The 26,045-nt window shown below is 51.7% G+C and overlaps 1 protein-coding gene across 6 annotated transcripts; it reads left to right on the plus strand.

Annotated features, from left to right (window-relative positions):
- The first annotated feature begins 103 nt into the window (after positions 1–103).
- Positions 104–24,438, plus strand: GTPBP1 (GTP binding protein 1). 6 transcript variants are annotated; one of them, XM_047867642.1, is made up of 14 exons: positions 3,830–4,016; positions 6,391–6,502; positions 6,593–6,792; positions 6,908–7,046; positions 12,203–12,383; positions 13,016–13,364; positions 16,647–16,770; positions 17,603–17,717; positions 19,408–19,552; positions 19,684–19,866; positions 20,691–20,826; positions 21,405–21,583; positions 22,930–23,130; positions 24,028–24,438. In XM_047867642.1, the coding sequence occupies exons 5-14, from the start codon at positions 12,235–12,237 to the stop codon at positions 24,118–24,120; spliced, it is 1,674 nt and encodes a 557-aa protein (XP_047723598.1). In that variant the 5' UTR covers positions 3,830–4,016; positions 6,391–6,502; positions 6,593–6,792; positions 6,908–7,046; positions 12,203–12,234; the 3' UTR covers positions 24,121–24,438. The 6 variants fall into 6 exon arrangements, with proteins under 6 accessions (XP_047723599.1, XP_047723594.1, XP_047723595.1 ...); XM_047867638.1 differs by lacking the exons at positions 3,830–4,016; positions 6,593–6,792; positions 6,908–7,046 and adding an exon at positions 1,874–3,379; XM_047867639.1 differs by lacking the exons at positions 3,830–4,016; positions 6,593–6,792; positions 6,908–7,046 and adding an exon at positions 3,240–3,379 and having other exon boundaries at positions 12,177–12,383.
- The last annotated feature ends 1,607 nt before the right edge of the window (positions 24,439–26,045 follow it).

The raw sequence follows: 26,045 nt of genomic DNA on the forward strand, positions 1-26,045 counted from the left end.
GGGTGCGGCGGCTGCCGCCACTAGAGCTGGTGCGCGGCTCCCGGTTCCCGGGCTGGGTAGGGCGGGGCGGCCTGCCGGAGTCTCGCCTCGACGCCCGCCGCTCCCCACCCCTCCCCTGGCGTCGGCGACGTTCCGGGGCGGCGACCCGGCCTGCGGCTGCACTTTGCGGCTCTCCCCGCCCTTTCCCCTCTCTGGGCCAGGCTTCTCGAGCGGACTGCTTTCGAGAACCTGCACTAGCTCCTTCTGCGTTGACCGTTCTATGTTTGTCTAGCGCGCTGTTCACCAGGTGATTTCAAAGAACCTTACTGATGCGGCCGGGCGTAAATTGTCTTGGTTAGTGGGCCCGCCGCCCCCCACTTCCTTGGGAGCGCTGAGGGTAAGTGCCTCGCCCGGAGTCACGTTTCAAGTGAAACAGAGCCCGATTTCAGTGCCTTGGTGTCGAATTTCGGTGCAATACACTGAGACCACTGTCCTCGCACCCTCGCCCCCTTCCCCCCCCCCCCGCCCCCCCTCCCATCTTACGGGGGTTGACACAGAATCCTCTCTGGGTTTTCTCAAGGTGTTTTGTGTGTCAAGCAGGTAAACTCCCTGTCTTGCGTGAACTTTCCCCCCCCCTTACCTAACTTCTAGGTCATGTGGAAGGCGTCATCCACCCTAGTTGCCCTTCTTCGGGATTTTAGTTCAGGGAATTGGAAAAACAATAAAAAATCATGCAATTCATTTCATTTTTTAAAAAGATTTTTAAATGTTTATTTATTTTAAGGCTTATTTATTTTGAGAGAGAGAGAGAATCCCAAGCAGGCTTCTTGCTGTCAGTGCAAAGCCGGATGTAGGGCTCCATCTCCCAAACCGGGAGGCCATAACCTGAGCCCAAGTGGGGACACTTAACCAACTGAGCCACCCAGGCACACCAATTTGTTTCTTTCTTTAGCCCTGCTACAACAGTGACACCATTACATTCACCACAGTTGCTACTTTAACACAAGCTTGCGTGCTTACCACGTGGTTGGGAGTCCTACCCTAATCCAGACAACTTTTAAATTATCTTAATTTTTTGTAATTTGTCAACCACCTAAGAGTTGCAGTTCTGTTTTCATAAGATTAGTTAATGGAGGCTTGCAAGCACTGTTCTAAGTGGTTACCATATGCTAATTTTCTGCTAACTGTGCCTTGAGGTAGCTGCTTCATTTTTTTTTTTTTAAGAGGAGACAGCTCAGGCTCAGAGAGGTTAATTAACTTGTTGGAGGTCACACAGCTAAGTAGTGGACCCAGGATCGAACCTAGGTTCTACCCTGTCTTCAGAAAGAGGATGTAAAAATGGGTAGGGACTTCCCTTCCCCAAATGTAGTTGTAGATTTCTCTATTCAAGTAAAGAAGCACCTTCTCTTGAGAATATTTTTTCTGGGCAAGCACTATAGTGAGGAGGACGTGTGTTTTAGTGTGCCAATAGATGTCAGCACATTCTGAACTTGAATTCTTTCTGGAAGAGCCAGTTGGTAAGATGCTAAATCCCAATTATTCTAGATTATTAACGCTTGATATTTGGCTTTTTGGCAAAATCAAGATTTTAACGTTTTTAACTACCTCATAGAGTAATAGGTAGGATAGTTGCGAGCAATGTAGCCAGAACAAGAGAAGAAAAAACGCATTTGAAGAGCTGTTATCAAGACCTTTGGAGTTGAATGATTTCTGGTTCCAGATTCCCAGCTGTTTGTGCACATAAGACTTGATTGTAAAAAAAAAAAAAAAAAAAAAAAAGGGGTGGGGGCAGTCTGGGTGGCTCGGTTGGTTAAGTGTCAGACTTCGGCTGGGGTCATGATCTCACGGTCCATGAGTTGGAGCCCTGTGTCGGGCTCTGTGCGGACAGCTCAGACTGGAGCCTCCTTTGGATTCTGTGTCTCCCTCTCTCTGTCCCTACCCCGCTCATGCTCTGTATGTCTCAAAAATAAATGTTAAAAAACATTTTTTTAAGAAAAAAGGCTTGATTTTAGTTGAAAACAGGAGCAAGTGGAAGTTGCCTTTTTTTTTTTTTTTTTTTTAATCAGGTGGCTCCTTAAAACTGACGGCCATTTTGAACCCCGACTCTTACTAAATCTTGTGTTCCAAACCCTGGATCTTGGATAGGTTACTGTCTCAGTGGCTGCTCTTTCTTGATTGCTGCCTAGGACGAGTGGCCAAGGCCAGATATGCGAGTTTTGGCTAATCTCTAATTTTATCAAGCTTTTCAAACGTTTGAAACCGGGAAAGATACTTAAAGCTTGTGCTGATAGTATTTTGGATTGGGGCTTATCCACAACCGATTCTACTCTTTAGGAATCATCCATTGGAAACTACCCTCACAGACCCTAGATCTTGGCTTCACAGTTCACAAATGCGGTGAGGTAGTTGTGGCTTGTATTTTAGCTGGTTGCCTCTTTTTGGTCCCGTAATTGCTCTCTCCGCAGAGGCAGTGAATGGAGAATTCTCCCTAAGGTCAGCGTTTAATTAATTGCCTCGCTCTGCTGCTATAGTATTCCAGGCATCGATCCTACTATTAAAATTGCCTGGAGGTTGCCAGCACGTCGGATTTCGGTCTGGCAGGGATTGCCCGGAGTCATTGAGTTGAGAGGAGGGAGGCGCCTCGTGCAGTTTACTATCTCGGTGGGCGGTGGCCCGAGGCGCGGGACCTATCCGGTGACTAGATTGGGCCTTGCCCCTGTCCATCATCGCGAGGCTCTCCGCGCCGACTGTTTTGCCCTGAGATTTGGAAACGGAGCACCGCCTATGGGAAAGGGGGAAGTGAGGGGCGGTGAGGGTAAACGTTGCGTGTGTTCCGCCATCTATTGGATGGCTGCTGTGTCAGTCATACTCTGCCCACTCCCGTTGGCTGGAAGGCTCCAGGCAGGTAGCGTGGACGCGGCGCTGCCCCCTCCCGAGCTGCGATCCGGGCGCGTGACGTCTCAGACATTTGTTGTTGGGGTTTGGGCCTCATTAATTATTCATCAGGTACTTGAAAGGGCTTCAGTGATTGGTGGCTAAGAGGCCTGGTCGATTGTTTCTTAGCTAGAGATACGTGTCCCTCTTTACGCGGCTGGCGAAGTTGCGCATAAATTACCCAATGAGGGGCAGGGCGGGGCAACGCATAGATTAGGCAAATGCGCCGGGGAGGGAGGGGAGGCCGGCTACGAATTAGCCTAAGTTATTAAAGATGGCGGCGGAGCGGAGTCGCTCCCCGATGGACTCGCCGGTCCCGGCCTCTATGTTCGCCCCCGAGCGCAGCTCGCCGGGGGCGGCCAGGGCCGCGGCGGCTGCCGCCCGGCTCCACGGCGGCTTCGACTCGGACTGCAGCGAGGACGGCGAGGCGCTCAACGGCGAGCCGGAGCTGGACCTCACCAGCAAGGTAGGCCTGGGCGCCGGCGGCGGCGCTGAGGGGGACAGGGCGGTGGGCCGAGCCGTCTCCGGGACGACGGTGATGGCGCCGGCGGGGGCGGGAGGGGCCGGGCCGAGCCCGCCCACCTGCCGGTGCGGGACGCGTCTGCAGCTCCCGGCCGAGGGCGAGGGGGTGGCCCCCGAGGGCCGCGCGCCGCCGTCCTCCCCCGGCGGCGCCTACCCGGCCTCCCGCCGTCGGGCTGCCGCCCAGATCGCTGCCCCCCGGCTCGGCCACGTGGAACGGGGGCGCCCGCAGCGCCCCGCGCGGTTGCGCTCCCGCTCCCGCTCCCGGAGCGGTGCCGCCTCCCCCGAGACGGCAGCCAGCCGAGCGTCGGAGGTGGCTGGCGCAGGGGGAGCGGCGGCGCGGGAGGATCAGGCAGCCCCACCGGGGGCAGGAAGGCCGCCGGGGCTCTGCCTGGTGTCGGGAAAGGAGACCGAAAGTAGTTGCTCGGTCGGAGGGAGGGTTGTCCGAGGAATTCCTGCTCGACGAACCAAAACTGAAAGACGGGCAGGACCCGTAAGCTCGCCCTCCTGGGAGTGGAGCCTCATCCTGTATGAATGGAATCACGAAGGACCTTTTAAATCGGGGCTTCTGAGCTTGGGAGAAGGTAGGCGGGAATCAAGGGCTCGGCTTCTGCTTGGCATTGTGCGAATGAAGCAGTAAGTGAAGACGCGACTGGTGTTTTGAAGGTGCTTAAACATCAATAAAGGAGAGAATGCCAATTTGGGAGTCAGGGCTGGGTTCCCTTTCCTGCCCTGCCACTTAAAAAGGCTCTGTGACCTTGGGAAAGTTTCTTAACCTCTCAGTTCTATAGCTACATCATTTATAAGTCCAAGTATGTTGTAAAAATGAGAAAGGTATTCGACGTGTTAGAAAACAAAACAGAACAGGCCCAGGATGGAGTCACTTGCCCCCAGAACCTCTCCCAGGAGTGAAATTTCTTGGTCAGTGCTAGTGAGGTAATCTGCCTGATAAGAACCCCCCCCCCCCCCCCACTTTTCCCAAAGAGAAGGTAACCTTGCCTGAAACGGATCCTTTCTTTTCTTGCCCTAATAACCTTGTCTCACCTCATTTCTGCCTATAAAATCTTTGCTTTCTGTACAGCTACATGGAGCTCCTTTCTCCTTACTGGATAGGACGCTGCCTGATTCATGAATGTAGAGCCAATGAGATCTTTAAAGTTACCTGATTGAATTTTGTCTCTTTCACAGACCCCTAGTATAGCGCCCGATACACACTACTCAGTAAATGTTTGATGGGAACTGAACAACTGGTAATTCCCTGTGCAGATTAAAGAGCAGCGGGTGGAAGACAGAACATCAATGCCACACCTCCTACCTGTTGCTGGATAGTTACAATGAAACGTGTTTGTCGAGCCTTGAAAACATTTGTGCCTTGTCAAAAGTCTGGTGGCAAAACTGCATGCAACTTGACCCAAACCGGAGAGAAGTTCCCTTGCAACCTAAGCAACCAAGTTTCAACTGTTTTCTCTCCCTCTAGTCTCAGCTGCCTACCTAGAAACCAGCTATCTGGCTTCTTTAACAGTTTTCTTGTCTGCTGTCTCCACTACCGTAATGAGAATAGCCAAGCTCAGAGAGAGGGATGGCCAGAGGCAATGTGTGAGGCCATGGGCTTGAAGCAAAAGACCCAGGCAGCACCCAGGTTGACAAGTACAAGCCCTAATGAGTCAACTCAGGAACTTGTAAGAAATGCACTTGCTTCAGAAGCAGATGAGTCGGGTGTCAGTTCATGGTCAAGGTGCTGAAGAATCCTGAAGACACAGGGTGGGAACATGCAAGGCAGAGTTGCAAAGAGAGTAGTACTGTCATTTCCTGACCAACTCATTTAATGTTCCGGGATAGGCAGGTGTTACTTCATTGCAGAGCTGGGGAAGTCCTTCTCACTGTTTTGAACTTGAGAAGCTGTAGGTCTGTAAATTTTGATGATATTGAAAAGAAAAACTGACAATGTGGAGAGGGAGCAGGGATGTGTTGATTCCTGAGGAAAAGACTAGAAGCTATAAGTGTATACGCTTGCTACAATGAACTACGGAGACCAAAAGTTCTGAGAGCTTTCAGAGGGAGAAATGATCAGTGAACTGTAGTGGCTAGTTTCATCTGAGAAGGTTTTCCCAGGGCTGATTGGGCGGAGGAAACGAATTCCCACTTACTGAGCCGTGGACTAGGTGTTTTTACATGTTATCTTACTTGGTCTTTGTAGTGGCCTTAGGATTCAGGTAGTATAATCCCTATTTGTAGATTGAAAAACTGAGACTCAGAGAGGTTAAGTTCTTTGTCCAAGGTCACACACAAGCGGTCAGAGAATGGAATCTGACATACCTATTGCTAAATGGCCTCCCCAAATAAGCAGTGTATATTTTCACGTTATTGACAGAAATTTGCAGAATGATGCGCTAACTACCCGCCTTACTGGCAATGGGTGTTTTGTTGCTGGAGATGAGTCTTGCGGCAGTTTTTGCTGCTGATTCTAAATAATCAAGATCTTGCCAAGGCGAGATGGAACCGAATTCTTTGGTTACTGTGAGAACCAGTGGCCTAGGGTGGCGGGAATGGCAGGGTAGGAGCTCTCTGTCCGGTGAACTGCAAAGTGCAGGTAGCAGACTTTGGCATGTAGGTAACAAAGCACGGCTCCTGAATGCCTCCCCACAGTGCCCCATTGTCAGTCGTGGTGGGTCCTGCCCCTCCTGTCAAGCAGCAGGAAGCAGGCTGCTCACACCCTTTTGTCTGTGGGTTGTGGCTCGGACATCCTCATTTTAGTACATCATAGAACTCAATTCCTAAAAGGCTAAGGCTCAAAGGCTATTTCAAGGGAGGCAGAGAGGACATGAGGGGGGCCGCGTAGTTATTTCAGATCAAGATGCTGTGGGGTTCCATCAGGGTCTTTGGTCAGGCTGCTGATCTACCTTGGCTGTGCTGCTCTTCTAGTAAGTGTGGTCTTAAGGCTGTTGGTTTCTCTTCTAGCTGGTTCTAGTGAGCCCTACATCAGAGCAGTATGACAGCCTACTTCGGCAGATGTGGGAGAGGATGGACGAGGGATGCGGAGAGACCATATATGTCATTGGGCAGGGATCAGGTGAGCATAGTTTTCCTTTCGCTTTATTTTTAAAAAATTATTTAGAGCACATTGTCCTTTTATCAACTTCTGGTCCTGTGTCGGCTGCAGTGATTCTTTAGTGTCTGCACAACTGTTTGGGAGGACATAAAAGGACAAAGCGGTGATGCTAACTCCCACCTTAGTGATCATAATATGCTTGATGCCAAAGATTCACTGTCCAGGCGGTTCTACAGATGCTTCCTTGCTGTCTCCAGTACCCTCAATTTGCATAAAGGGAAAGCACAAAGCGAGGAAACTTCTTATCCCAGGTAATAGAGCAAGTCCCAGTGAGGCCTGCAGTTAAGTCTTCCTTGGGCAGCTCTAGGCCCTTCCCTCTTTAGGCCCGGTTTACAGATCCCATCGCCATTATGACCTGTTTTGCAGAGAACCTTCGTGATTCTTCTTGCCGTCTTCAACAAAAGGACACCCAGCGTTCCTCCCTTTGGCGCGACCGCCTTGCCTCAGACCACACTGACCATTCGCTGTGGTTCGCTGTGAGAACAGAAGTCTTCTTTTTCTCCCTGTGAGATCCTGTCAGGCGTGTAGCCTTGTTACCATTCCGGAAGGGGCTGATCAGTGTCCTCCAGCCTGCTTGTTCCATTGTAATGGGGCCCACTGTTTTAGAGGAAGGCAGTCCTCTAAATTTTATCTTGGGCTTTCCCCCCGCTCCCCTTTGGTCACTCCTAGGGATACCCTACCTCAGAGGTGCTTTGTGTGGATAAGTTAGGTATTAAAAAATATTCCCTCGATACAAGGCCTACTTACTCTTGCTTCATTATGACATTATTTTTGCTGAAATGGCAGCTGGGCTTGTTAACAATTATGAATTTAGCCTGGACCAGAATTTGGCTCTGTCGTCTTCACAGGAAGCCCTGGTAGGCCTTGATGCGTCATTAAAGGAACAGTTCTTTGCTGAATGCAGGCTTTGCAAAGGCAGGTAATAATTCTTTTTAGTCAGAGATGGAGAAAAACTCAAAGTCATTCTTTAGCTATTTGACTAGAAGATCTGTTAAGTATCTTCTAAGGGCTTGATACTGTTGCAAAGTACTTTGGATACTTATAAACTGGCCCCCGACCCGGGAAGAAAGATAGTATATACATAGATAACCTGAGCAGAAAATATTTGGAAATGCCGCAAGACTGACGTATGGAAGAAGGGTTTGATCTCCAAATACTGCTGTGCTTTCCTTTGAAATGTCTCTCCTATCCGTCCCTTCCATTCCATCTTTGCTGCTGCCTTCCCAGTTTTGGGTCTTATCACTTTAAAGAAAGCATGGTCAGAGAGGTAGACACACTGAGAGGTTGCCTGACAAGAAGGGGAGGGGGTTGGTCAGCACTGGCAAGTGCTAAAGACAGCAAGGAGAGTCAGGTTCAGAAAGAGCCGTTCTATTTGGTGACCAGGGGTTTGTTGGTAGTCTTTTAAAAGCTTTTGTTCAGGTGCACATCTGGCCTGCTGTATTAGAATGAGTCACTCTCAGGCCACTTCACGCTTGTAGAATTGAAGAAACCATATCTAGACCAATTTTGACAAGCATCGGGACTGTTCTTTGATGGTCTGTATTCTTAGGACCCTGCCCTTCCCCGCCGCCCCCCCCTCCACCCCCCCATCATTACCATGCCTTGGCAACTCACAACTAATTAACCCTCCGGTGGCAAAGCATAAGATGTTCAGTATTCATTATTACATCTACACACCCAAGCATTATCTTTGCATCCACCAATTGGATGCTGTTAGATTCAGTGACTCCTTCCTACTGGAATTCTTTAGAGGTAGAAAGAGAGCATAACTAGTTAAACAAGTTGAACATCAAATAGAGGACTAAACCAGATGCAAGGCCCCCAGGGGTCAGCTTCATTACCGGCTTCCTGTGCTTTACTTCTGTTTATCACTTCCTTCGTCTGTAAAATGGAGTTGATGGCACACTTCCCCACCCTACCTCAGAGATGTTTTGTGTGGGTGAGTTAGATGTTAAAAAGTTCTAGGCGGAGTAATATGTTCATTAAGTATACGTTCCTAATTGTAAAAGGAGGCGGTCTCACCTGGTAGTAGATCTCCATTTGCCTACTGGCTCTTTTCCTTGTCTCCAAATGGGGTTGATAATAGAATCTGTCCCGTGGGTCATGGCGAAGATTAACACTGGACTATAGTATCACAGAAATGTTACCTGGTATTAATCATGGCAGCAATAATTTTTTAAAGATTCCAGGGTAGAGTTGATTTACCAGGAGATTTTTTTTCAAGAAGAACTTTGTTCATTTTTCATATCAAGTCATGGCTTTCTAAGAACCAGCTCCTGTATTAAAAGTTCAGGGAAATAGGAGGAGTGTCAGGTCTTTGGGGGGCAGTCAGCAAGGGCTTCAAAGAGGAGGTGCCCCTTGAAACGATACTAAAGGAGGAGTAGGAGTTTTCCAGGTTAAATGGAGGCAGTAGTGAGTGAGCTGAGAAAGCCACATGCACAGAGGCACAGAGGCATTGGTGATTGTGGGATAGTTGGTGGACCAAAAGTGATTCTGTAAAGTGGGAGCATAGAATGTGAGGTTGGGAGTATCAGGAGGGCAGGCTGGACAGATCAGCAGGGCCCACATCTTGATGGTTTTTGAACGCCACATCAAGGAATTAAGACTTTTATCCTAAAAGCACGTTGAGGAGAGTGCATACAGAAAAGGTAAGCCAGATGGCAGGACAGAAATCTGATTAGGTCTGGGCATGGCTAAATATGTGGCCTTAAGTAATTGGACCTCTACAGCTTTTCTCCTTGGCCTTTGTCTCCACTCCTACAGAATGAGCAATGCAGTGCACGCTGGAGAAGGGTAATGTGACTAGGGGCATTCGCTGGGAGGTCTGGATAGACAAGGTGACGTTCGTGATTGCCCCTTGGTGTGAAACAGGACCCGGAAGCATTTTGTTGTACCAGAAGCAGGGAAGGTTGGATAGAATTTGGGAGTCTGGCTAGAATGGCAAGGTTAGCAGGCTTTCTCTTAGGAACACTTTCAGTAAGGCCTTCTCTAACCTAGAAGATTTCTAGAGCTAAGTATGCCATGAGTTTGGGAACTCCTCAGCCCAACCAATCCCTCTGTTTTCTTTTCTTTTCTTTTCTTTTCTTTTCTTTTCTTTTCTCTTTCTTTCTTTCTTTCTTTCTTTTTTTGCATTTTGTAAACATTTGAGGACTTGATGGAGGAAAAGCACCCTCATGGGGCATCCAGGGAATGTTTGAGATACCCTGTCCTCAAGATCCTTGTATATAGTGGGGGAAGACATGCATCCAGAACCCTATTCCACAAGGGGGGTAGCGTGTGGTGTGCTGATGTGCTTTCTAGGATGGGAAATACGTAAGCAAAGGAATAGATCTGAAGAAGTGTAGGGAACAAGGAGGGATGGTAACTGAGCCACTTGCATTGGGACAAAACAGGAGGAGGTGTGGGATAAATGGGGGAGACCTTGAAGAAATTGGAACCGGTTGCTACTGGACTGGGGGAGCCCGAGGGTTTGACTTGGAAGTAACAACGCCAGAACTGTGCCTGGATTAGGAGCTTAAGCTTGTGTGTATGCAGGATGGGTTGCAGGGAATAAAGCCGGATGTGCTACGACCAGCTAGGGGTCTTGTAGTGTTTGAGGTGGAACAGGGCCTGAATTGGGCTGGTGGCACTGGATTGGCAACAGGAGAGCAGGGACAAGGACAGAAGGGCGAGGCGTAAAGCTAGAATCAGGACTGGAGGGATGAGTGTTGAGCCTGGGTGACTGGAAAGGTAGTGTTGCCATCAGAAGTCGGGAAGGCAAGGGAGGAACTGGCCGGGCACGAAGAGGAACCCTGGCCAGAGGAAAAGGGTCTACGTTTGGAATCAGAAAACCCAAACGCCCACGGCCCCTTGGCTGTCTACCAGCTCTGAGACCTCTCCGGGTTCTGTTTATCCCATTGCTAAATGGGAACAGTAATGCTTACCCCATAGGATTGCACGGAGGACTAAAGTGCTTTACTAGCAGTGTTCGTTTTTGTGCTGTGGTTTAAAAAGGGGTGTGGAGTGGTTGAGTTTAGATGCCGGGCTTCTAAGAGTTCTCACCCATGCAGCTGGAAATCCAGTCTGGAGCTCTTCGAAGAGGACAGTGCTAGAAATGAGTGTTTTTGTCGTTTACAAAGTGACGGTTGGAGCCATAGGATGAGATGGCCAAGGGAAATAAATGTTCAGAGGCTAGAGAAGAGGACCACTGAGAGAGGAAGGAACCAGACAGCGGGTAGAGAGGTAAATCAGAAGAGTTCAGGCAATAGGCAGGCAGCATGGGAGGGAAGTGCTTCGGGAAGCAAAGGTAGGGTAGCCAGCAGTGCCCAGTGTTGTAGGGGGTCAAGTAAAGGGCATTAGATGAGTGGTTGAAGGCCATTAATGACTTGAAAATTAATTTCTTCTAGAGTCCTCAGAAATACAGTCAGCAGGTGTGATCACTCCCTTGAGATGCTTGGTGGCAGAAGGGAAGAGGGGGTGGGAAAAGGCAGTGTAAAGTCTTTGAGAGGCAGTAGAAGAGAAGGGGTTGGGCACATGCTGGGGGATTAGCCTGGGGAAGGGGCAGAGGCACTCACTCTCTGAGACCCAGAGGCTGGAGGAAAAGCCGACGAGCTCTTGTGGGAGGAATTGAACGATCCCAAGTTGAAAGCACCTTGCAGGGGTTACCTTACAGTAGGCACTCAGGTGATTTGGTTGATTGGTCCCTGTCTTTCCGTTGGACTCCCTTCCTCATTCTGAGCTCAGACTCCTTTTTTCCGGCTACTTGCTGGATGTTTCACCTGAGCCACCTCAGTTAAAAATCTATCCCTAAAATCATTCTTAAATTCTCTCCCAACTTTCCTTTGCCTCCTGTCCTCATCATTTCTTGCTTGGGTTATTAGAATTAGTTCCTAACCGGGCTCCCCCTCTCTGGTCTCTCCCTTGCCAGTGCACACTCTCTGTTGCTGCTCAAGACCTCTTTCTAGCCCACAGTGAATCTGATCGTGTTACACCCCTGCCTAAACTCCCAAAGCTTCCCACTGCCTGGTACATAATGTGTTTTGCTGCCGTCTGGTGTCTGTCTGCTCTTAACGGCTCTCACCCCTTATAGGGTCTCTCACCACTTGACATCCTGCTCCCCAACACACCGAGCTGCTTATTGGTCCTTGAATGTGCCGTGATCTGCCATGCTCCGTGCTTTGCTCCTCTGCCTAGGATGTTTTTACTCCTTTCTCCGTAGGCCCATTTTTCATACTTGGAGACCCAGCTTGGACTCGGCATCCTGCAGAGCTGTCCTCAGCTTCCCTAGGCTGTGCTAGTTGCTTACACTTTACATTCCCTTTGTATAATTCTATAGTAAAGCACTCAAGTTGTATTGCAATTAATTAATTTTCTGTCTCTCCCGCTGGGCTGTGAGCTCGCCGAGGGCACCTGTACTCCCAGTACCCAGCATGAGACTTGGCATAAAACCTTGGAGAGTCTTAGTGATTACTGTTGAATGAATTAACGAATACCCTGCTTCAAGGGGAAGCCCGCGGCACTATTATTTATTAACTCTGTGTGTGCCCAAGTTTTTGAAAAGTGTCAGAGAGAGCGGTGTTGTTCTCCAGTGCCTGGGGTCGGTGGGGGGGGGGGGTGCGGTTTGGTGGGGGTGGCTGAACGGCTGACTTGTTGGCAGGCTGATGTCTGGGCTCTTGTCACCAGATGGGACTGAGTATGGACTGAGTGAAGCTGACATGGAGGCCTCCTACGCCACAGTGAAGAGCATGGCGGAACAGATAGAGGCTGATGTCATCCTCCTGCGGGAACGCCAAGAAGCGGGGGGCCGTGTGCGTGATTACCTGGTCCGGAAACGAGTAGGAGACAATGACTTCCTGGAGGTCAGGTGAGGAGGCCTTCGGGACAGTTCAGGGGTTCTGAACCCCTGCGTGACCCTGCGGTCTAGGGCTTCACGGAGAGCAGTGATTGAACCTCTGGCACTTGACACTCCTTCCCTTTCTGAGGCCAGAAAGAGTGTCCAGAGATATGATAGCTCCGTTTTCTGCTTCTGTACTTCCCCCTCCCTAAATATTTCCGTTTGGTAAGAGTGGAGGCCAGCCATCCATTGTGGCCATTGTGTGGGCTGCCTTTTCTTAACCGACTGAGCCACCCAGGCACCCTTTTCTTATCTGAGGCTACGTTGTCTCATCTAATCAACCTGTGAGGCTGAAAACCAGGATGTTGGAGGGGAGCACTTTGTGCCTCTGCCGGCTTGGGGCTCCTGTCTGGCAGCTTTGAGGAGGCTAGTGGACGTCAAGAGAGAAGGCCATCGTGACGGGAGTCTAGTTCCTCCGAAATAATTCTTTCTACTCTGGAGGCTGAGCTTCCAGGGACATTCCCAATGTGCTCAGCCACGAGTGGGAGGAGCAGTGGGCTGCAGAGGCTCAGGGGCAGTGTGTCCTTAGAGATCCAGGTACTCGGGTTCACTTTGCTTACCCACTAACTCTCACAAGGATGTATGGGTTCGTGTACATGCAGGGTAGCAGTGGTAGGCAACGTGGATGCCGGCAAAAGCACGCTTTTGGGGGTCCTGACCCACGGGGAGCTGGACAACGGCCGAGGCTTTGCCCGCCAGAAACTCTTCCGCCACAAACATGAGATTGAGTCTGGTCGCACCAGCAGCGTGGGCAACGACATCCTGGGCTTTGACAGTGAAGGCAATGTGGTAAATAAGCCAGACAGCCATGGTGGCAGCCTGGAATGGACAAAGATTTGTGAGAAATCCACTAAGGTCATTACCTTCATCGACTTGGCTGGCCATGAGAAGTACCTGAAGACCACTGTCTTTGGCATGACAGGTCATTTGCCGGACTTCTGCATGCTCATGGTAAGTGGGAAGCACTCCTGAGGAGGGGAGGCTCCAGCTGGGTTGTTTGGGAGGTGGTGATGCGCGAGTGCTAGAGATTGTTCTGCGACAGAGGCCTGTTGATTCGGGGCTTTGACACTGGGTAAGGATGACACATTTTACAGGGTTGCCTGGTCCCCTGAGTGCTGTGGTCTTGTACCTTGGTGGTGTACGCACCTCGATCTCTCCCCCTGGTGCCGGTTGCAGACCTGTTTTATTTTTCAGAGACGCATAGAGGAGGGTTTCTCCTGGGGCTCACTTACCACCTTCAGAAATGTTTTCCCGTGGCGGGGTTAGGCTGCTTTGCGGAGGTGATACTAGGTGGCACCCCCAGAGACGAGACGAACCTGGGAAGAAATGGAAGAGAGCACAGACGGCAGTCAAGAGGGGCCCGGGAGGTCACCTCTGTCAAAGCCTGGGAGGAGAGGCTCCCGTGTGCCTGGCACCGTTCCTGGGGTCTGAAGGATACAGGGCCACCCCGGGCTCCCGTAGAGCTTACAGTCCAGTGAGTAGATTTTTTGGCAGCTCATCGAAATATAGATCAACTGAAAAGGAAAGGGGGCAGAGGCTTCTGTGTTGGATCATGTTGCAAAGTTTCCATTTGGGTCCCACTGATTTTCTTCCCTGGACAGCGTGTGGGAGTCTGTGAGGCCCACTGCCTTGCACACAGCTTCACAGCTTCCACGGAGAGCACAAGTGAGCAAGTTTTCCTTTGGCAAGTGCTTCTCAAAGCCCTTCCCCATTTCCTGGTTCCTCCAGCTGCCTGTATTAATAAGTGTAGTAAACACAAGCATCTGTTGAGAGCATAACTGATCAAGTTGCCCCACAAACACAGGTTCTCAGGCAAATTCTCCCCAAACTGGAGAGTAAAGAAGCAGAGCATATGTGTGAACACTCTTCGTGGCTCTCTTCCCAAGGTTCTTGGGATCTCATTAAATCAGGATCTCCCATATCCTTGAGCATTTCAGGGGCCACCACCAACTTTGGGCTAAGAAAAACTTCCACAAGAAGGGGTTTCAGAGGAAGAGCCATAGGGCGTATTTGGGGGAATTGCTGGGTTTGTGTTAAGAAAGGTGTAGAAACCAGTGTAAAGTAGGCATTTTTCTAACTAAGTATAGGGAACAAGGGCAATTAAAGGAAATACCTTCACCCTAGATGAAATGTTATATATTATCTGACTTTGAGGCTATAATCCAAATATTAAAAATTTCTGTAGAAAACATGAAATCATCATGGCTCCATGATAATAAATTTCCGGGGGGGGGGGGGAAGGAGTCTATAAAATATATAGACAACAGAGCGTTAGAGCATTCTCTTATCCCAGCTGGAAAGAATGCAAACAAGTCTGGGTTGGATAGGAAAGGTGGTTGGAAGAAACGGGAAGAATTAGAAGGAAGAGAGAGGAGGAGTCTTGGTGTGAGCAGAAGGGAACATGGCAGAGGACGTCTGTGTCAGTGGGATGGCGGCTCACCTGTGAAGTGCGATCAAATGAAGGGCATCGCTTGAAACCGTTCTGGAATGTAAGGGGCACCTGGGTGGCTCAGTCGGTTAAGCATCCAACTCTTGATTTCGGCTCAGGTCATGATCTCACGGTCAGTGAGTTCGAGCCCCATGGTCGGGCTCAGCGCCAACAGCTCGGAGCCTGCTTGGAATTCTCTCTCTCCCTCTCTCTCTCCCCCTTCCCCACTTGTGCTTCTCTCTCTCAAATAAATAAACTTTAAAACATTTTAAAAAGGGAAGAAACTGTTCTGGAATGTATTAAACGCTATGTAAATATGTTATGACAATATTTATTTTGAGAGAGCGAGCGAGTGAGCAAGAGCAAGCATGTGCGCAGGAGCAGGGGAAGGGCAGAGAGAGAGGGAGAGAGAATCCCAAGCAGGCTCTGTGCCTTCAGCACACAGGCTGACACAGGGCTCGATCTGACAACCCGTGAGATCGTGACATGAGCCAAAATCAAGAGTCAGACATTCAACAGACTGAGCCACCCGGGTGCCCCGTCATAACAACTGGAATTCAACTTTAGTAAGTTTTAGTAAGTAGCGCATTCTTATGGCACAAAGACAAAAAGACACCAAAATGCTTCTACTGAAACGTCTCCCTTCCTCCTCTGTTCCGTTTCCTCTCCAGGGCAACCAGTATTTCCAGTTTCGTATGTAGTCTCCAGAGATATTTTGTAATCATACCAGCAAATGCGGATGTATTCTCTCCCTCCAATTTCAGACAGTCAGGAAAGTTGAAGGAATAGTACAGCGAACACCATCGACCCACAGCTCGGATTCAACAACCATTAACATTTTGCTGTGTTCATCTGTGTTTGTGATGGATGCATATGTGTGTTTTTGTTGTTTCGGTTGAGCCATTTGAAAGATTATAGGCATTGTGACTCTTGACCCCCAAATACTTTAGCACACAGCTCCTAAAAGTAAGGACTGTCTCCTACTGTTACTGTAGCTGGGAAGATGCACATGAGTTCCCTAATGCCCTCCAATATCTAGGCTCTAAGTGTTTATATTATCTCAGATGTTCCCCAAGTTTCTTAAAGCTGCTTTTTTCAAACCCTGATCCATTCTACACCCTTTTAACGGTAGCATGCTACCTACACCTTGCCTTTTTTTTCCTCTTAAAAACATGTCTTAGAGATTAACCCATGTCAGTAGACAGGAGTCTCTCTTTCTTCTGGATAGCATGCTTGGTATGTTTTGTATGGCACACTTGTACATGTGCCCTAGTTTATTTGGGCAGCCTTTATGGTGATATTTTAAAACGTTTACTGTTACGGGAAGGACCAGTAACAATAACAACAGCTGCCGTTGCCTGAACACCTCATTCGTGCCGGTTGTATTGGATCTCTGACGTATGTTATGACACTTGAACCTTAACAGGCCCTCTAAAGTGGGTGTCATTACTGCTCCATTTTATAGACCAGGAAACTGGAGGCCAGTGATGTTAAACTGAACGTATCCTTGATGGCTCTAGAGGGTTGTTTTCCCAGACTGTCTGAGTTTGTCTTTTTTATCGTTTCCAAGTCTCCTCTGATTTGGATAGCCTACATCGTTAAATCAGAGGTCAAAGCCATTGGTGCCTAGCCCAGCTTCCATCTACAGCTATTTGGTTTCCGGCCCAAGACTTCTGCCCCATGTGTCCTGTTCTGATGGAAGCCTCAGAGATGGGAGCTCTCTCTTACCCCAGCCTTCTTCGAGCCCCTGTGCTCACCCTTACTCTGTCTCCCTTGTCCTGACCGTTGCTTCTGTGTTGGGGCAGGTGGGGAGCAATGCTGGCATCGTGGGGATGACCAAGGAACATCTGGGCCTGGCATTGGCACTCAATGTGCCTGTCTTTGTGGTGGTCACCAAGATTGACATGTGTCCTGCCAACATCCTACAAGGTAAGTGAAGCTTGCAGCTAGCAGCAGTCTCTCTGTTTGGGGCTGTCGCCCACTGTGGCTCCTTGGTGGTGCTGCCAGGGCTTCAGCCCAGAATCTTTTGCTTTTTTCCCTTGTGCTCAGACCTTGGTCTGGATTTCCGTCAACCGGGAATCTTCTGCTTCCTCCTTTGTTTAGCTCTTGGTCTGAGCACACCCTCGAATGATGCCCTGCTCTTTGTTCCTTCTGGTTCCAAATATAGGATTCTTGAGATCCCTGATCTGGCGCCTCTTTTCAGCTGGCCACGGGGCCAGGACCTTGGCTTTTAGCATCTAAACAGGGGATATCTATGGAGACATTTGGGCAGAGGGTCTGATTGCCTTCTATCACCAAAGGCTTCAGAACAGCCTCACATTTCTTCCTCACTGCTACAGACGGTAGATGAGAAGTAGAGAGGTGTCCTTTTGGAATGCCTCCTAAGGGCTTCTGTGGATGTGTAAATGTCTTAGAGGTCCTTTGTCAGATGAATTTTTATCGAGGAAGCGGAACGTTCTGAGAACATTGGCTTTGTCGTGGCTTACAGGATGTGGGTCTTTTAGAGACTCTGGAGAAATCTGACCGGTTTCAGACTTGTAACCTTACCAGAGAGGCCTTATCTGTGCTCTTTTTAACCCTAGCAGGCACCTACCCACCCCAGGTCTCGATCCTCCTTTTGCTTCTCCAGGGCTGCCGTTTAACGCTGGTCTGTCCATCTGTCTCCCGCTTATGTCCGTAAGGAGTGGACCAGTCTTGCTCTGGAAGCCTGGCCAAAGAGGAAGCTGTGTCCCCCTAATTGTGTTCCATTTCACCCTTTAAGAAACCCTGAAGCTGTTACAGCGCCTGCTGAAGTCGCCAGGCTGCCGGAAGATCCCTGTGTTGGTACAGAGCAAGGATGATGTGATTGTTACGGCCTCCAACTTCAGCTCTGAGAGGTAAATGGGTAGTGAGCACTCACTTCTGGGCAGGCATAGAGAGGGGATGGACCAGAAGATTCTGAACTCAGTACAGCTTCTCCCAGCCGGGCAGTGTGGCCCAGAAGTTCTGTCAGGCCACCCATATTCTGAGGTGCTGGCCTCGCTGAGGTTGGAATCTCAGCTGAGGCTTCAGTGTCTTCTTACCTGTGAAATGGGAATAATATTCCCTTCTCCATGGCGTTCTCATAAGTGTTGGAAATGATGTATGTAAAGCACTTAGCCCTGGGTCTGGCTGCTGTGTGATACAAACGCAGCCATTTTTATAACTTATTAACTAAAAAAAAATTTTTTTAATGTTTATTCATTTTTGAGAGAGAGACAGAGTGTGAGTGGGGGAGGACCAGAGAGAGAGGGAGACACAGAATCCGAAGCAGGCTCCAGGCTCTGAGCCATCAGCCCAGAGCCTGACGAGGGGCTCGAACTCACGGGCCGCGAGATCACGACCTGAGCTGAAGTCGGACGTTTACCGACTGAGCCACCCAGGCGCCCCTTATTACTAATTTTTTATACTGTTGTCCCCCAAAAGCTGTCTCCTCACAGATCAGTTTTGGCATTTACTTATTAGTGTATCCTTTGATTCCATAGACATTTATTGGATGTTTGTTCTGTGCCAGGTTCTTCATCCGGGCATTGAGGATTCACAGTTAACTCAGGCACAGTCTTTGTCCTCAGGGTGGTCACCTCCTTGGTCAGAGAGCTACTCTCTTGATAATAGTGAACTTTGTTAAGTTTGCTCCTTTTCCCAGAGTCTGGGGGCTGCTTAGGAGCCATCGCCTCCTGGCTTGGTCTGTAGTACAGAACCCAGAGCAGCCTGTCATTTTGGTGTATGGCTGTGCCCTGATGCTGTCTTCGGTACCACCAGGCGGCCAGCAGAGGGGGGTATGTTTCAGCTGGCCCCATTTCATTCTGAGCGCCTCTTCTGTGCAGGTGTTATTCTAGAAGCTATGGAGACTACATAATTCCCAATCTTGAAAACTCTGATTAACCCTGGATAGGAGACAGAGAGCCTATTGTAATGACTGATGGAAACTGAGATGTAGTCACATGTAACAGACACAAAAAGTTTTCCAAGAGCTGGCAGGAGTCAAGAGTGCCCATCTGGGAAGGGTTTCCTGGAAAAATCTGCATTGGAGATGGGCTCTGAAGGATGAGAGGGTTTTTTAGTTGGGTAAAAGGGAAGAAATTCAGGCAGGAGGATCAGAGTGAAGATACACACGGGGAGCAAAAAAGTATTAGGCTTTCGGGAGAAGCAAAGGTTCTCTGGTCTGGCTGGCAGACAGGAATTTGAGGGAAATAAACCTGCCGACATGCTGGAAAGAGGGAATTCAGGCTGTCTCCTCTGCAGCAGAAAGGCAGGTAAGAATTTTAAACAAGCATGTGTGTGCTTTAGGAAGAAGAGGCAGTCATACGAGCCCCAAATAGAGCAGTGGTGGAAGGACAGGGACGAGGGGACAGATTTCAGAGAGAAAGCTGAGTGAGGGAAGAAGGCCTTAGAGCAGGCCTGGCCAGCCCTTGGAAGGCCAGGGCAGAGGCGTAGAGCCCTAAGAGGCCGGGGGCCCTTAGCAAGCAGCACGTGCTTACCTTTCCCACCCTGTCACCCAGGAGCTGGCCATCTGAGCTCCTTTGTCTTTCTCCACCCTCCACTTAGGATGTGCCCGATATTCCAGATCTCCAACGTCACAGGTGAGAACCTAGATCTGCTGAAGATGTTCCTCAACCTCCTCTCCCCCCGCACCAGCTACCGAGAGGAAGAGCCCGCTGAGTTTCAGATTGACGACACTTACTCTGTCCCAGTGAGTGGCTTCTGGTGGACCGAGCGGCGTGGGAGACTGGGTGGGCACTTCCTACAGGGGCATCAGGACAAGTATACGGTGGGGAGGGTCTGAGTGGGCATAGACTTACTGGGCCTTGGCCTTCTCTGCAGGGTGTGGGGACAGTGGTGTCGGGGACAACACTGAGAGGCCTGATCAAGCTGAATGACACACTGCTGCTGGGCCCAGATCCCCTGGGTAACTTCCTGTCCATTGCTGTCAAATCAATCCACCGCAAGCGCATGCCTGTCAAGGAGGTGCGGGGGGGCCAGACGGCCTCCTTTGCGCTGAAGAAGGTGAGTGTCTAGAATATTAAGAACAGCCCCTTCGGGTTCCGTTACGCTAGGCTCAGGGCCATCTGCAGTTGTCCTGGCTGCTCAGTAAGGCAGGGATTACTGACCTCACTTTTACAGGTGAGAAAACGGGGGCTCAGGGAGCCCAAGTGACTTACCCAGGAACACACAACTAGTAAGTGCTATAGCCAGGACTTGAACCCAGGCCTACCTGCCTCCTAAGCTCTGTTCCCCCTTCTAGTGCCTGAGGAGGGTCCCCCAAACTCAGTGGTGAGGTCAGAAAGACACTTCCCTCCTATGCAGATGGTCCCACTGCAAAGGGCCATTGGGATCCATGCCAGATCCTTCTCCCACTCAACCTTCCATCCCTCAGGACTTGGGATGAGCGCTAGCTATAGGGTCACCTGCCTTCCCTGCCAACCAAATTAACCAGTGGAATGGGATTTCCTTACTCCCTCCAGCAGTCATCATGCTCACCCTGTCTCTGACATCTGCACACTCGCCTGCCTGTGCCCTCTCACCTCCACTTAATTCTTATTCATCCATCAAGGCCCAGCTGAAATGCCACTTCCTGTGTGAAGCCTTTCCTGACACAACCACCCCTCCCCGCCCCCGCTGCCCCGCAGAGCAGTGTTTAAGCTTTCCATATAGCACTTAAGCCGGCCTTGTGTTGTCCACCTGGAAGGCCTGTGGTCCAGTGCAGAGAGAGGGCAAGGCTGAGCTGGGGTGGTCTTCGTTCCCAGAGGGGACGCCTGGTCCTCTGGGACCAGGGGATAGAATCCTGGGCATCATTATCCCTGAGGTCTGGGATTCCCTCTTTCTTTCAGATCAAGCGCTCGTCCATCCGCAAGGGCATGGTGATGGTTTCCCCACGCTTGAATCCCCAAGCGTCCTGGGAGTTTGAGGCCGAGATCCTTGTCCTCCACCACCCCACCACGATCAGTCCACGCTACCAGGCCATGGGTAGGTGTCTAAGGGCACTGCCAGCCCAGGAGGCCCTCTGCTCTAACTCCCTCAGCAAAGTGTTAACAGCTCCCCAAACCCCAGAGTCAGGTCTCCATTCCGTTTGGTGATGCCTTCCCCTCTGTTCTGCCCACAAGCCGCAGGGTTTAATCAGTTCCTGCACACATTAGCTGAGTGCCGGTTCTGTGTCGGGCTCTGGAGACCCGGACTTGCCCTCAAGAGCCTCACACTCACTCCTTTAGCAAACGTCGGCCTGTTATGTGCAGGCAGTGTTGCCAAGGTGCCAGGAACAAAGAGATGGGCAAACTCTGCTGTCAAGAGGCCAACAGTCTAGAGAAGGTACACACGCAAACAGAGTGCCCTGTATTTGGGGACCAAGACTGTGGGTCCGGGGACAGGTGGGGTCTGACAGTGTGCAGCAGGAGCAGACCAAAGAGCGGACCTCCAGCTCGCTTGGCCACACGCGGTCCCCTGAGGCCTGTAGCTGGCCACAGCTCAAGCGCGTGCTGTGCTCTCTCTCCTGCCTGGGGGCCACTGAGAAGCTGAGTCCTATCCTGACCTCCTGGCTCTTTTGACAGTTCACTGCGGGAGCATCCGGCAGACGGCCACCATTCTGAGCATGGACAAGGACTGTCTGCGCACCGGGGACAAGGCCACGGTGCACTTCCGCTTCATCAAGACCCCTGAGTACCTGCACATAGACCAGCGGCTGGTGTTTCGGGAAGGCCGCACCAAGGCCGTGGGCACCATCACCAAGGTATGGCCGGGAGGACCTCTTTGCCCAGTCCCAGGGAGTCCTGGGGACCATCCCATTCTCAGACTGAGCACAACAGGAGAAGCCCTGCAGAATCCTGCTAACTGTCAGGGACAGAGGCACTAGTTCCTGCCTTGGGAGAGCTGAAACAGTGCTCAGGTGTGGCCTCGGTGCCATGTTCTCTCTTTCCCGAGAGGTGTCTCTGGGCCTTCTGCCTCCCTGGGCTTTGGTGGTCACTGTGGAGGAGAGAAGGTGGGGTTGATGCCTGGCTGTCCTACCTAGGAAACAGTGGTAGGAAAGTGTCTGGTCCTAGCTATGGTCGGCCTCCGAGGTGCCAGGCATAGGCTCCAGTGGCCTGGCTGGGGGAGGGGGGGCACCCTGACAGCAGTGGGTCAGGATATAGTGACTGTTGGACAGCTAGGGTGCCTGGGCTTGAGCTGTTTCTGTGTCGTGGAGCCCACTTCATGCCCTCTGCAGGCTTCACCCGTGTTCTTGGGTAGGGGCAGTTGATAGAGTGGTTTGATTCTTGCTCTAAACAGCCTGTGTGAGATCTTGGGATCCACCTCAGGCTGGCCTTGCCTCCAGAATGGCCTTTCTCAGGCTCATCCAGGCAATTCCAAGGGCTGTACTGTGGGTGGAAGATCGTATCTTTGAAGGCTGCTTGCCTCTGGGGCTGGCTGAGAGTGGCAGAAGCTGCCAGCACGTGCCATAGTGCCCTTGGGGGTGTAGCCAGGCCTCCTCCCTGCTTTGAGATTGAACTTAGACCACAAGGGAAGGCTTTAAATCAGTCTCTCCTGGGTGGGAGCTCTTAAGATTCATGAAAGCCACACTCCAGATGTTTCCAGGTGCTGAGGCATTCAGGTGGTTTCTTTGGGAGGCCTGAAGTTAAAGCCTGCCCCAGACTCTTGTCACAGGGGCAGCAGGAGATTCAGTTGATTCCCTGAGGAGTTCAGCCAGCTTAGCAAGGAAGAGAGCCTCAGGTTGGGTTCACAAGGTTCTGGGCAGGCTGGACCTCAGCTAGGAGCGAGGCTAGGTGGGGGGTTGACAAGATTCACAGTGGTCTGCGGGAAGAGCAGCTGGGGCAGGGGCTAGGATAGAGCCACTCTGGGCTGGGCTGAGGCAGGCAAGACGTCAGCCTGGGTTGGAGCAGCCCCGAGACACTGAGTGGGAATGAAGACCTCCCTTCATCCGGCTGCCGCTGTCACGGCCTCCCTACCGCCCACCTCGCCCAGGGCTAGCCAGGCCAGGGAGGGGGAGGTCCCTGGGGGCGGAGGCACAGGGCCTGGGCAGCGGAGCTGACGTCACTGCCTGCAGCTCCGGCCCCATCCTCAACTCCTTGACTCCTGCAGCTCCTCCAGACCACCAACAACTCCCCGATGAATTCGAAGCCCCAGCAGATTAAAATGCAGTCAACAAAAAAGGGCCCCCTGGCCAAGCGAGAAGAGGGAGGCCCGTCTGGAGGGCCAGCAGTAGGGGCACCCCCTCCTGGAGATGAAGCTTGCTCTCTAGGGACGGTGCAGCCGGCTTTGTCCAGCGGTCTCCAGGCACAGGTGAGTGGACTTCTCGGGCCAGTCTGGTCCCCTGACCACCTCAGGGTGGCAGTGGGAGGGTGGCTGTTCCTCTAGCCGGTGGGGGTGACAGGAGAGCTTCGGGCAGCCTGTGCTCAGCTGCCGTGTCTGCAGTTCATAGAAGGTGCCTCCCCTCCAGCTCTTGGCACGTGAGTGCTAAATGTGTGCTGGTTGTCTCTTGAGGCAGAGCATTCTTCGAACACTGTAGAAAGCCCAGTTTAGTCGGTCCTGCTTAGCATTTGGTGTCAATAATCAGAATAGAAAATTGTCAGGGGTTCCCTCTCTGAGTAAGAGTGCTTGCCGTCTGTGTCGGCGGGGGGAGTGGGGTATGTTTGTGGTGGTCCAGAAGGTTGGAAAAGCCCTGCCTTAGAGGGTCGTCCTGCATGGCAGGGGTGGAGTAGGTGGCCTTGGGCCCCATGTCAGTGTGGTTGTCGCTCGGCATCTCCTGTTAGGTTTGTCCCCCAGTTCTGTCCCGTTCGCCCCCTCATATTGCTCCTTCCGGTGTCTTCTCCATCTGACCCTGCTTTGGAGAAGGAAACTTCTGCTTGGACCTGCCTTTCTGTTTTCTGTCCCACATTGAGCCTTTCTCTCCGTATCAGTGGGGGCAGGTGTTGGTTCCTGCTCTCCTTGTGCTTCTCAGAACGGCTCACTGTCGTCAAGTGTGACCTGCCCGCTGGGGAGGCAGGGTGGATGCCGGCTCCATCTGACAGAGAAGTGCTGTGCTCTAAGTCACACAGTAGCTGACAGCTCGGGCTAGGCTGGGACCATACCGCCTGCTGGCTTTCCTCCCGCCCCTCTTCCCGCTGCCTTGCCCCTGTGCCGCCCTGCCCTGCTCCCAGTGGGCCACTACTTTTCAAGCTCCTTCTTTCTTCCTTTCAGCCCAAGCCCAGCAGCGGGGGCCGGCGACGGGGGGGCCAGCGTCACAAAGTGAAGTCCCAGGGGGCCTGCGTGACTCCTGCCAGCGGCTGCTGAATCTCCCCTGGCCCACCCCCACCACCCAAGGGATCCATGTACTCTGGCCACTGTGCCACCAGATGGGCCAGAGCAGCTCTGACCACCACCCGTCCTCCCCCAGGCCACAGCTGGAGCCTCATCATGCTCCCCCCACCCCCATTTTCCAGGGGGGTTGTAATTTATAAGCTGAGGAAGGTGGCCAGACTTCCGGAGGACTGACCATCATCTACCTTCTTCCCTGCCTTCTTCCTTACTCACATTTTTTGTATATCTGGGCCCTTAGTTTTTATTCTTTTTATTATCTCTCTCTCTCTAGTGTGTGTGTGTGGGTGTGGGTGTGTGGGTGGGTGGGTGGGTGGGTGTGTGGTGCAGAAGTGTAGCCAGTCAGGGCCCTGGCAGTCTTTCTCCTTTTATCCTCTGTGGCCACCAGCCTCCAGGAGCTGGCTGCCTGCCCATCTGTCCATCCGTCTGTGTGTTTCTGTGACAAACTTTAGGGGCTTTCAGAAGCTGAGGAGCACATCACTCCTCTGTGCTCACCCTCCTCCCCTGTGCTCACCCTCCTCCCCTGTGCTCATTCGTCTGTGCCCAGAGCCCTCTACAGAGCCGGACTCAGGGCTTAGGGGATTCATCAGTGTCTGCTGCTACCCGAGCAGGGAGCCTTCCTTCTGGGACTACGGGGATTTTAGCAGAATGGAGCGTGGTGGCCTCCTTTTTTCTCTCTCCTTTTTTACCCCCTTAAACCCAAAACCATGTTATGCCAAAAGCTCTTAAGTTGTAGCCTGTAGATGTGTGGAGGGGAGTGGCACTTGGATTGTAGGACCCTTCCTGCCCCTAACTCTGACCCTTGCCACTGACCCAAAGACAGCAGGTGGTTTTTTTTTTTCTCCTTGGAGACAATCCTGTTTGCCTGGCCAGGCCAGGGCAACTCCTGCTCTGCTGATTCTGCTGAGCTGAGGCTTTGGCCCTTGAACTTTAACTCTGCATCTTGTTGGGCCCGGGGGCACTGATGGCTGACCTGGACTCGCATCAACTCGCTCTGGGTCCTGCTCACCAGCACCTCCTATTGGTGGGGATGTGTTCCTCTGAGCCAGGCCTGGGCTACAACTCCTCTTCCCTACCACAGCCCCGCCGTGTTGCCCCAGCTGGCTGCTACAGGAGCACAACAGGGAAAGGTCTGAGCCCCAGTTTTGGAGGCCCCTGTGGGGGTGTGGGGAGGTTAGGTAGGGGGTTGTGAAAAAGATTCTTCCAGGCCCAGCACAGAGCATTAAGCCCTCTGGAAGATTCACCGCCTGGGGTCCTCCAGGCCAGAGATGGCCCTGTGGGCCCCAAACGAGCCTGGCCTGAGCTGCGGACAGAAGCCCTTGGTTTAGGGTGGACTGGTGGGTAGAGATATGTTCTTCTAACCAGGGCAGACACCCAGCTGGCTGGGTCCTTCCTCAGCCTTGCCTTCTTCCCATCCCAGCCCTCTCCATTCTTCTTGCTTCTGAACTGCTGGTCCCTTCCCCTCCCCTCCTTCCAACTATTTCTAGTTACCACTGACCCATGGCCATGGACTGACCGGACCGGCACAGAAAATAAAAGTTTGTTCCAAGTTGATGGTGTCATGTTCCCGGCCCAGGCCCTCCAGGTGGAGGTGCTGCCATGGGGAATGCTGGCTGTGCCTCTCTGGAGCCCCCAGCTGTGGAGCAGGGCGGGGTCAGGAGGAGCCCAGCTTCTCCTCTCGGGCATGTGTGGCTTCAAAACCCAGGCTCCTCTGCCAGCGGTGACAGGGGCCAAGCTGCCAATCTTCTCTGACCCTCAGTTTCCTCATCTAGAGCAAGAGGTAAGCGCCTCTGTCACAGGGGTTGTGAGGATTCGGTGAGAGAACGTACGGTGAAGCTGTGATGTGCCCGGCACATGGGAGGTGCCCAGTGAACGGTCCCCGTGCTGCTTACCGCCGCACC

This window comes from Prionailurus viverrinus, chromosome B4 (genome assembly GCF_022837055.1).
Source record: "Prionailurus viverrinus isolate Anna chromosome B4, UM_Priviv_1.0, whole genome shotgun sequence".
Lineage (NCBI taxonomy): Eukaryota > Metazoa > Chordata > Mammalia > Carnivora > Felidae > Prionailurus > Prionailurus viverrinus.